This window comes from Brassica oleracea, chromosome C7 (assembly GCF_000695525.1).
Source record: "Brassica oleracea var. oleracea cultivar TO1000 chromosome C7, BOL, whole genome shotgun sequence".
Classification (NCBI taxonomy): Eukaryota; Viridiplantae; Streptophyta; class Magnoliopsida; order Brassicales; family Brassicaceae; genus Brassica; species Brassica oleracea.
In genome coordinates this window covers 43204279-43216585 of record NC_027754.1, presented here as the reverse complement: position 1 = coordinate 43216585, position 12307 = coordinate 43204279, and the positions used below count along the sequence as shown (strand labels likewise).

Genomic DNA, 12307 nt, shown 5'->3' with positions numbered 1-12307 from the left:
TCAACCACTTCCACTTCCACTTCCACTTCCACTTCCTGATGATGTGCATAATTATGTATTCACATCACATGTGATATGTGTACAGTTTAAGTTTCTTAAGTCATCATAACTCACCTTTGTTTTTGAATATATATGTTGAACTGAAATTTGTAATCTATAATTAAAAAGGTTGCTATATGATATATAAACATGCATTACCATAGTGTACATTTTACAAGAAAAGAAAACAAATTTAAATACTTTATATCAGAAGAGAATCCTTGTCCAAATCCAATATGGTTGCACAGTTACCTGCTTTTGGGTAGATACACACATACACATGATATATATATATATATATACCAGACCTCCTCTTGTGCCTCCTCTGCTTCCATCAAAACTCTCATTTCTCATTTCTCATTTCTCATTTCTCATTTGTTTTTTTTCTGTTGAGTTTGATTTCTAGAAACTAAAAGTTATGATTGATCCTCAATCACCAATCTCACCTCACCTATACCCACAAGCAATTCAACTCAAACTTTACCAAGCCTTCATCTTCTCCATTCCCATCTTATTCTCCATCATTCTCTTCCTCTTGTTCTATCTTTTTTACCTTAAGAGAAGAGCCTCTTCTCTCTCCTCACCTTCTCCAATGACTCTTCCTGTTTCCTCGAGCCACCAGGCTTCTCCTCATCTCCCCTCGGTAAGTGTCACAATGTCTCTACAGAAGTACTGAATTATTTACATCAAGAAATAATAGAGCTATGGTCTTGTTGATGTGAGGTTGCTAAAGGGTATATATGTGCTAATAATATGATATCACGTTATATAATGTTAAATGAAGAACGGTGTTGAGATTGATTGTGTTTTATATTGCAGGTTTGTTTGTTAGATGTGAAAGTAGAGCTGAAAGAAAAGCTTCATGTCGTTTTGTTCAATGAGGAATTAGGAACAAGAGATTCTCTGTAAGTTACTCTTCTTTCATACAAATATTGATGAAATTTCTGCAAGGAGTTACTCTTTTTAGAAAAACTTATCCCCACATCAGAAAAAACCATTTTATTCAAAATTTTACTTTTAAAAATAAACACCTTTAAGATCGTCTCATCGTCATGATGTTCAGAATGAATTGATCAAATCTGTTGGCAAATTTACTCTTACCATTTGTGAATTTTTATGAGCATGACCTCTAATTGTCAAGATTCTTCTAGATAAATTTTGTTAATAGTGTTGATGCACAATTTAAAGAGATGTCTAAGAATGATCCTCTTGAAAGTTGAAATATACGAGCTCAGATGCTCTTTGCTCATAAGTGTTTTTAGGCCGTTGCTTAGAGCTAAGGAATATTAAAAGTAAAGACGGAAAGTTTAAATTCCAGATAAGACCAAAAAATCAAGATTATATACCTCTATTAAGATTTTCGTCCTCAAGTCTAAATAGTCCTCAAGTGTGAATATATTATCTTTTTCAAGTCTTTGTGTTTAATATTATCATTGTTTGTTTTGGTGGATGGAAAGTTTGATTGGTTTAATGAAAACTGGTGCAGATGTTGCGTATGTTTGGGAGAATTTGAGTTGAAGGAAGAGTTGGTGGAAATGCCTTCATGCAAACACATATTTCATCTCGATTGTATTCACCTTTGGCTTTATTCTCACACCACTTGCCCTCTCTGTCGCTCCTCTGTCTTAATCTCTTCGACCAAAACCTCTGTCGACGACGACAACAACCAACCAGATTCTCTTGAAACGTCACCGGTTTGACTCATTAACCCCGAAGAAATAAGCAGTTACAAGTTTTGTTAGTCAATAGATCAAATACAAAAATGTAAATCTTAATTTTGCTTGTTCAAGAGATGAACATGTATACCATCCATCACATTACATATTGGTTACATACATAGAAAAGGTTTAAAGTTTTAAGAGTCAACTCTATGAAGCCAAAGATGAATAAGTAGACTCCTCTAATCAACCACATCATTTGATCATTCCACCAGCAGCCACGACAAGTTCATCCTTCTAATGCGAGGTCTAATAGATATTGCACATATGCACCGAGGAACAAAAAGATGTAAAAGCTAATAGGTCTGATTTTTTTTATCTTCCAAAATGTATGTTCTATGACAAGTGAAAGATGGGAATTTCATCACATTATTATTTCATGCGTCTAGTTTACCACATTCCAAACATAACGTTATTGTAAATGTAAGAACATAATGCTAATTCACGCAGTTACTTGAGGAAGAAGTAACCTGACACAATCAGAGCAAATGTGAGGATCCCAGCTGATAAACTTGCCCTTTTTGGTAATTTTCCGGCATCGTTTCTCAACATCATAGCTTCATAAACTGGCAAGCAATTCACCGCTGCAAAACTCGCCAACATCAACTCAAGAACAAGTCTTTCTCCCCATATAAAAAAGCCATAAGTCCCCCAAACAACGGCAAAGAGGTTTACGATCGCGGCCGCAGTCAAGGGCAAGAACATGGACGAAGGGGGCCCAAAATCAAAGATCTCTTTCTCGTATCTCTTTCCCTGTTCATCATCTCCATTGGCTTTGCTGGTGAGGTTGAATCCATGGGTGGATAGGTTTAGGGTTTTAAGAGTGAACTCTATGGAGCCAAAGAAAAATGAAGTGAATCCTCTTATCATCCACATTCTTTGATCGTTCCACCATCCGCCATAAGTTCCTCCTTCTAATACGAAGTCTAGTAGATCTTGCGCATAAGCACCAAAGAACAAAAAGATGTAGAGCCAAAACCATGGATCTGATGACTTGGGAAAGACGCTAACCCCATATAGGAGGGCAAGTTGGGGCAATACCCCATATACGATGAGAGGTATTGACCAGAACGCCCAAAATGCATATTGACAATAACCGATACCCATTAATATTCCCATTGATTTGATTCCAAAGGTAAGGGGACTATATCTTGAGATGGAAACTTCAAGAAGGCCAATAGCCCATCTTTTTTGTTGGCTTACTACATCTATTAGACTTTTAGGTACATCACCACAAAATGCTGCTCTTTTGGGACTGCAAAAGACCGATCTCCATCCTTCACAGTGGAGCATATATCCAGTGTAGTAGTCCTCTACTAAAGATCCATATCTAAATCCCATCTGCATTGTTTTAAATGATAAGTTGATCTTAAATAGTATAACAAATTAGAAATTAAAGATATTACAAATGTCAAGAGACAACTATAATATTGTCTTTAAAAGACCCATCGATCTTAGGCAATCTATTATGAAATGAGTATGTTTCATATGAATCAAGAATTACTATTAACTACATTTATCTAAGAATGTGACGTTAAAAAATATCTAAGACTGTTCTTATAGTGCATAAACACGTTAAACAATTAGAATAAAAACACTATTTCCACGTTTTGACGACTAATTATTTTTATAACAAATGGAATATAAGATAAGGTCAATCTAATATGTGAGTGGTGATTTAACCTTACCTTGGATCCCCAATTGGTATTGTACTCGTAGCTGCATCCTGCAACATTATGTGCCAATTCCAAAACATCTTTTGCCTCGATGGATTTATCCGCAATCCGATTAGGGTTAAGTTCATCTATCTGGGCCGAAATCATATTAGATGGAGGCCCATAGAAAACCCGTCGGTTGAAGAAACAGCCAGTTCCCACGTGATTCGGTCCCATAAGCCCATCAAACCCAATCATATTGATGTCGAAGAGACGTTTGTACTCGCATGCATAGATATCATTCTCGCTTACTCCTTGAAATTTCTGAGGAAATTGCACGAAACCTAAACCGGATTTGATTTTAGGGTCAGTTAGATAGCACAAGGCACGAACCGGGGTTGTAGGATCGTTCGAGTACATGTCACAGTCTAGTGTTAGAATGACCGGTGAATTTGTCATCACCCCAGACACTCGTAGCTACAATGAAAAGAAAACATTAACTTAACTACAATTAAACCAAAATGCTAGCTAGTTAAACCAAATTGAAAACCAGTTAAAGGTACGGTTTAGGTGATACCAAGGTATTGAGAGCACCGGCTTTGAAATGGTGTGGTGAAACTTTACTCTTCTCCCGTGACACATAGATTAGGTTTGGCATTATATATTTTCCGGAATCGTCCACGTCTGTCTCGCTATTTTGCAACACCTGCTCTCGGATTTAATTAAATGTAGATTTGTTATGTAAAGAATGTGCTGTTTTTGAGAATTTCTATATATAAACAAATTAATACTCTCTCCGTTCCACAAAGATAGATTTTCCAGCGTTTTCACACATATTAAAAAAACACATTAAATCACTATAATAAATGTATCGTTTTCTGCAATTTTTAATTTTCAATATCTGTTAACTAATAGTAATTCAATAAAATCAATTAATTTTTTTGAAGTTTACAATTTTTTAATAGAAAACACAAAAATATATATCTTTGTGAAACCATTTTTTCTAAAACATCTATGTTTTTGAAACAAATGGAGTATCATATAACAAACTACTTCTTCTGTTCATATTAAGTGTCATTTTGAGTTTGTGCACATAGATTATAAAAATAATTAATTTTGTTTATTTTGTAATGGAAAAAAAGTTTCTACAGCTACACGAAGGAGTGAGTATTATTCATAGTAGTAATGAACGTTGATTTTTCTAAACTATTGATAATTTAAATACCTGAATAATGGTGGGATGTTCTTGACGAGTGAATTTTTGGGTCCACAAATCAAATACCCCACGAAATTGATCGCATGTGATATACTCAGTCTCAACCTTACCACTATCAACCACATGTTCTACTCTGCTCTTCATATCTTCGTACATCATCTGCTCCACAACACGATAATTACATGTACCTGTTTGTTAGTATACGATAATAATTCCATATACCTGTTTGTTAGTATATATATAACTTAATAATTTTGTCTCACTGTCTCATATGATTTTCTCAATCAGTATTTATTTCTTGTGAAACATTAGAATTGTATAATACACTGTCCTTTTATGTTATGTAGAAGTCCTATATTTTAAAAGAAAGTATTAGCAAGTTCTATCGTTTTGGAGAAAGTATTTTAGGTTACGAGTGCGATTCCTAATCTTATCGTTTAGGAGAAATCATCCTTTTCAAAAAGTTTAGGAGAAATCATCGATGTTGTTTAGCAAAAAGAAGAAATCATCAATGTTAAAAACAATTAATAAATTAATAAAGGTGATGTCACAGTTAACCAAAATCTTGGGAACATAAACATTATCGTCGAGTAGATACGATAAGGATTCCTAAGGTTGTGAAGGATTCGACCTTCAGAGCAAGTTGCACAACAATGACTCTCCTTTATTTTACAAATACAGTCCATCCAGATGATTGTCCGCACCTTATGCAAATTAATATATATATATATATACCTAAAAAATTTAGTTATATATGTATTTTACACAAATTTCAAATTATTAAATTATATATTTTAAATTAATATTACAAATTATTTAATTTTAATATTCATATTGATCATAAATGTATTAAATATGTTTTTGCTTCATATTTGTATTTTTGGGATGTTAATTTTAAATTAAAATCTTTTTTATTGTACTAGTTAAATTAAAAAACTTGGAATTGTAATATAACACTTATTATACGTGTGGATTGAAAAGAATTCTAGTGACATTGGAATCATTATAAACAGTCACAGCTCATACAACATCAACAAATAACAAAAGTGAATAAATATTATATATTAACAATAATTTAAATTTTTAAAACCGCGAGGAAGAAACAAAAACAATAGATTGAAAAGCAATACCTTTGTATTTTTTAGATTATACTCATATTATGTTTATTATTTGTCCATTTATATTTATGTTATTAAATATTTTATCATATTTTCAACCTTCCATATTTTTAATACTTTAAATTAATTTTTATTTTGTCTTTTATATATTATATACTATTTTGGTTTAAATGTATTATTTTGAATATTTGTATTTTTTTTTTTGATTGGCAACTAATTGATGCTTGTAATGTATAAATATAAATTAATTTATTCAAGAATATGATTGTTTGTATTCAAAATATATAAAGTATTTAGCATAAGTATTCAATTTATCGTTTTCTTTAAATTTAATATTTAAATAATTTGTATTTAGATCAATGTTTCTAATAAGAAGCAGAGAACTTAACTATAATTAATATCAACCATAAAAATTATAAATTAAATATAAGATAAACCTAATTATAATATTAATATCGTAATAATTTGAATTTGAATCAATATTTCCAATATAAATAAGAAAATATGGCTATAATATTAGCCATTAAAGTTCACTCTTTCTTTTGATTCAAAACTATAAACTAAATATAAGATAAATCTAATTACTAGAATTTGTTAATATCTATTGTTTGTGTATATTTATTAATTAATAATCTCAAATATCATGATATTAAAACATGACTATAACATTCACCATTAAAAGATAAATTAAATATAAGATAAACTTAATTATGATAGTATCAGTAAAAATCTAATATCTATTGTTTATTTGTTTATTTAATTAATAACCATAAATATCATGATAAATATATATTTAAATAATATTTTAAATATATATAGATTGGCAGGATTTCGTCAATATCTATTTATTAATTAAGTATCTTAATTATTATGAAAACTAAATATATATCAAAATAATTTTTAATAATATAAATTAATAGGACTAATTATTTATCCTAAAATTATAGAGAATGTGACAAGTAAGTGAAATCAGTTCTCAAATAATAGTATAAATAAATAAATAAGTATTAAAATAATTTTTCAATAATATAAATTAATTGAAATATCCTTAAAATCTTAAATATTACTCCATTCGTTCCACAAAGATAGACTTTTTAGTATTTTCACACATATTAAGAAAATACATTAAACTACCATAATAAATGTATTGTTTTCTGTAATTTCCAATAACTTTTAACCAATACTAATTCAATAAAGTCAATTAATTTTCTTGAAATTTATAATTTTTTTCATAGAAACACACAAAAAATATATCTTTTGTGAAACATACTTTTTTCTAAAAAAGTTTATCTTAATGAAACGGATGTAGTATAATAAATAAATATATATTAAAATAATTTTTAATAATATAAATTAATTAGATTAATAATTTACCCTAAAATTATGGAGAATATGACAAATAAGTGAAATCATTTATCAAATAATAATATGGATTTGTTTTCTCAGTTCCCATTTATTGTATTTTTTCTTGTCTTTACAAGATTTACTACGTTCTGATCTCTTTTTTTTTTGTTAAACTTAAAAGGCAGGTTACTCTTATTCTATAACTCAAAGTAATTAAAATTTAAAACAAACTGTAAATTTAATGAAAGATTACTAAATGAAGAAACAACGTAAATTACTAATTCACTAGGGTATGAATGGTGACCTAGGAACGGCGAGGAATAATGCATTCCCTAACGTTCCTAAAAAAATTATCATTCACAAAGAATAATAATTCTCTCTTATTCCCTTTCATTCTCTTTTTTGTAGAGAATTAATAAACAAAATTATTTTTTGTTAAATTTGATAAAAAACAACAATTCCTTTTTATTCCCGTACATTCTTTTTTTATTCGTTCTTCTTGTTTTCCGGATGGTCACCGGTCAGACCCTAAGTTTAACAATCATTGCAACGTAATACGTTGATCTATACGTCTATGCACTTCTCGAAATAGAAATAAAAATATTCTGGTATGTGATTTTGATATAATGCATACCTTAAGATCAGCTTAAGATATAATACATACCTTGAGATTATCAGCTTCGTCGTTCCAAGTATGTGATTTTGATGAAAAATAGACTTCAGGAGATCGGTCCTGAAAATTGTTATTTTTGCAATAGGGCAGCCAACGCTTAGAGAACTTGGCAGCTTCCATCAAAGCAAACAAGGTCAAAGACGATCCTCCATCGTCCGATACATAGACCGAGATCTTGTCGGATGGATAATCGTAGGCCATCGCAGACAAAGCAGTGTTGACCACCATCATGGGAGGCTCCTTGTACGGATTAGCCGTGCATATAAACACATCCAACTTCGGAAAGTCCTGCTTCGGTTTAGCTGCATACATCTCAGGGTACTCGGACCGATGAACCGGGTTAAACCGAAGAGAAGCTGAGGTGGCCCACATGAAAGCGAGAATGACATCGGAGAAGAGAAGAAGAGATGTTATCAGGGTTGTGTCTGCTGTGAGAAGTGAGTTAACATGATGGTACATGAGGGCTAAGATGCCACACGTGTGAATTACGCCGTATATTCTGTATGGAACGGCGCGCCGGCACGGATGACACGTGTGGAGGGTTGTGCCGCCGACCGAATGTTTTCTTTTATCATAAGCCTCCATCGTTTTAATATCTCTCTTTTTAGTGGACGCAAATAGTTTTGGAGAAGATTGGTAAATAGAACAAGGCTCAGCACTATTATATTGTTGTTATTTATAGGCGAGGTTCTATGAAGAAAGAGTAGGTGTTTTACACAACATTTTTTTATATCAAATTACACAACACTTCTAAGATTTTAATAAATATGCAAACTAACGAAGAGTAAAATATAAAATGAAATTATCGTATCTATGCAATTTTTACATATTTTTAGTCCCTTTATTAGAAAACTAATGTAATTCAAAAAGTTTAAGCATTAAAATGTTTAAGTTTATAGCTAGACTAATAAACTATACTCAAATAAATTTTTAAATGTTGATTATTATTTTTAGTAAATGATAATTTCAAAGCCTATGATTATCGATTTTCATAACAGTTTCTGTATATACACATGGATTCTTAATCGAGTATATTGACGGGGTTCTTTTTCTTAAATGGTATTATTTGCTGACTTTTGAAAGGAAAGGAAAAAAGGAAATTTAGATTTCCCATATATTGAAAAAAGGAGAAAATAACACATGGATGATTCGGTGAAGATATGTCACAAAGGAGAAAATATTCACTCACAATCTCGGCGAGAGAGAGGATGAAAGAATAATACAAACAACAGATAACGATATCACTTTTCTATCTAATGCCTAGCGATGTCGTATTATGTCCAGTTCCACCATGCTTTCACATTAGCATTAGTCTCCTGAAAATTTTGAAAAAAATTACATAGACATAAAAAACATTTTACCCTTCAAAATTATAAAAAGAAAAAAACAGTTGAAATTTTTAATAAATCGATTATAGCCTCTCTTGAATCTCAGGACCGGTTATGTTCACATGCTTATAGTTGTATATATTACATATATGAGATATTTACGAAATTTTAACTGTGTTTATATGATATATTTACTGAAAAAACAAGGAACAATTTCTTTAAAGCAAATTGTTTTGACCAAGAAACAGTGAGAGAAAACATTCTTCGTTTTTTTTTGAAGTTTCTTTGGAGGAGAGCGAAGTCGTGTACGTACCTGAAGGGTATCTCCAGATGAGTCTGATCTTAGCCTCATGCAGTACCAACGCCCGTTCCTTGCCGCTTTAGACATTCTTGCTTTGTAAAGAAACACTCGTTCCTTTTGCATCCTACACTAAGATGAACCAGATTCACCCAAAACAACAACTAAAGGCCCTATAACTACTCTTGGATTCTTTGTTGTCATTCTTTACTTCGCATCTGAGAAGCTGCAAAAGAACTGGTTTAGCCGTAACAAATTCCTTACCCTCCAAGAACAACGAGCTACTAGTAGAAAAATTGTCTATAGTCGTGGTAATTTTCGTGTCTAAAGCTAAAATTTCGTGACTATGTAGTGCAATAGACACGAAGAGTCACTAAAAAAAACCATGGCTATATGATCGTGACCATTTTTAACCGTGATTTTTTCGTGACTATTTAGTCACGTTTTTGCCACATACAATTTGGTGATAATTTGGTCACGCTATAGACACATAAAAATTATGACTATTTAGTCACGTTCTGTTTATGATTTAGAGCATCTCCAAAAAAGAACTCTATTTTGAAGTTTCTAAAACTCTATATTTGAAGTTTAAAGGTGTTCTTTTCCAAAAGCAAAACTTCAGACTCAACTTTAAAACTATTTGTATTTTATAATATGGTCCTTACATTTATCATAACTAATTTGAATTCATAAAACTTTTGTAAATAACTAGCACATATATAAACATATTACAACAATATTAATTAATAAAATATTATATTAAAATATAAAATTTAAAACAAAATAACTTAATTAATATTAAACTTCAATCAAAATACCATATTATTCCATAAAGTGATTTTCGTAATGCATATATGATATACTAGTGCATTTTGAAGTAAAAATGGCTATCCTCATTTTTAATTTGTAGATTAAGATAAAAATTATTGAAATCGGGTGATATTAATAATTGTAAATACATTAGATAAGAACAAGAAAATAAAAGAGAAACATAAAATATTGCTAAAAGACTAACTTTTATCGATGATATTAATACTCGTGAATATATTCAATATAAACAAAAAAGAATTGTACCAAAAGACATCATCAGCAACAACAACAACAACCATACTCAGTTACCCAATAAAAATTGGACAATATTTAGAAATTTTGAAGGTTCCGGTTCAAATTTAGACTATTAGTGTTGTTGTAATATTTAAATTTGTGTAATATTTATGTCTTCATGTATATATCTTCTTAAAAAACATTTATTGAGTTTCTTTTGTAATATTTTTGTTGTCTAATTCTACTTTTAAAATATTATAAATCTTATTTTAATTTTCAAAAACACTTTTATGTGTAAATTTTTAATTTATAAAAATAAATTTGAAATATTTAAAATATATAAAACTCTATATTTGAAGTTTCACTACTCAAAACCATATTTTTATAAGGATTAAAATAATAAACAAGAAAATATTTATGAATCATAAATATGATGTGTAATTGTAGGGACCAAAATGCAAATAAAAATATGGTTTTGAGTAGTGAAACTTCAAATATAGAATTTCACTCCTCAGAACTTCAAATTTGAAATTATAGAGTTTCTTTTTGAGATGTTTGACGATTGTTAAAATAAAATATAACAAATAAAAAATAGATTTCTCCGGCGAGCCACCGCTTTTGTCACCTCCGCCTCCGGTGTACCTCCGAATCACACGTCCACTACCGGTAATCTCTCACTCGTCTCGCCTCCACCGCGGCCTAGCCTCGACACACTCACAAATCTCCATTTTCCTCTTCTCGATCTCACTCTCCTTAGCTCTAAACGCTGAAACCGCCGAGTCGTCTCAGGCTCCTGTGAAAATTCATTTCGTTGTTCAGAGGACCAATTCGTCACACGTCCTTCTCCGGCCACCACTTCTCATTTCGTCACACTGCCGATAACAGTAGAGAAGAAAAAAAACCACTTAATCATAGACGTTCTATGTTAACGTGTAACGAAGGGAGCAGGAGAAAATATTCAATCCGACTATCTGAGTGAAGGAAGAAACAAAATGGTGGATAACAAACAAAATGCAATGCGTCTTTTCACAAACTAGCCAATGAGCAACCAACTGCTAATTAAATAAGTATCCCTAGAATTTGCGAAGTGATTTTGTCACATGTAATATCTACAATCATTTTTACAAAAAAAATGATGATAAGGCTAACAAGATTGATGACATGGCTTATAGTTAATACTAGGATAAGACATGCGACTTGCGCAGGGTGAGTTTATTTGTATATATTATCGATAATTTATTTTATGTATTTGATCATTTTATTTATACATATACAATATTTTTTGTTTTATTATATAATTTCTTTCTGATGGATCGGATCAATTTTTATTAAAAATTATGGAACAAAACTATAATTAATATATCATGGGCTGATCGGATTGGACATTAAACAAATTTTGACATAAAAACCTTATTTTTTCCATCGAACACACTCTTGAAAAAAATGAACAGTATTGTTTTCACATTTGAATTATTTTGACTTTTATCTTCAATATGGTTTTGAAAGCTTTCAAATCAACTATTGAATTGATACACGTCATTTTAATATTTTTAGTCGTATACTTAAGGCAAACTTTCATTTTTGTAATTTAAAATCGTTTTAAAAAATTCAAAATATAACATATAAGAAAAAATATAACATATAAGGTGTCCTCATTTTTGTATTTTAAAGTCGTTTTAAAAAAAAATATAACATATAAGGTTTCCTCATTTTTGTAATTTAAATTCATTTTTAAAAATTCAAAATATAACATATAAGAAAAAATCAAAATTTTTTATTATATGGTAAAAGTGATTGTTTATTTTTTTTTTAATAATATAAAATTAAACAAAAATGAAGAATGATGCAAAAATTGTTATCAAATCTTTATTATT

The 12307-nt window shown here is 30.3% G+C and overlaps 2 protein-coding genes across 2 annotated transcripts; one reads left to right on the top strand and one right to left on the bottom strand.

The window, feature by feature from the left end:
• Positions 1–239: 239 nt before the first annotated feature.
• LOC106303522 (RING-H2 zinc finger protein RHA4a) lies at positions 240–2041 on the top strand. The gene is made up of 3 exons (XM_013739784.1): positions 240–682; positions 859–944; positions 1526–2041. The coding sequence occupies exons 1-3, from the start codon at positions 458–460 to the stop codon at positions 1737–1739; spliced, it is 525 nt and encodes a 174-aa protein (XP_013595238.1). The 5' UTR covers positions 240–457; the 3' UTR covers positions 1740–2041.
• A 67-nt stretch (positions 2042–2108) lies between these two features.
• LOC106303516 (cellulose synthase-like protein G3) lies at positions 2109–8455 on the bottom strand. The gene is made up of 5 exons (XM_013739777.1): positions 7755–8455; positions 4638–4787; positions 3990–4118; positions 3446–3889; positions 2109–3098 (listed from the first exon to the last, which is right to left on the bottom strand). The coding sequence occupies exons 1-5, from the start codon at positions 8346–8348 to the stop codon at positions 2208–2210; spliced, it is 2208 nt and encodes a 735-aa protein (XP_013595231.1). The 5' UTR covers positions 8349–8455; the 3' UTR covers positions 2109–2207.
• Positions 8456–12307: the final 3852 nt, after the last annotated feature.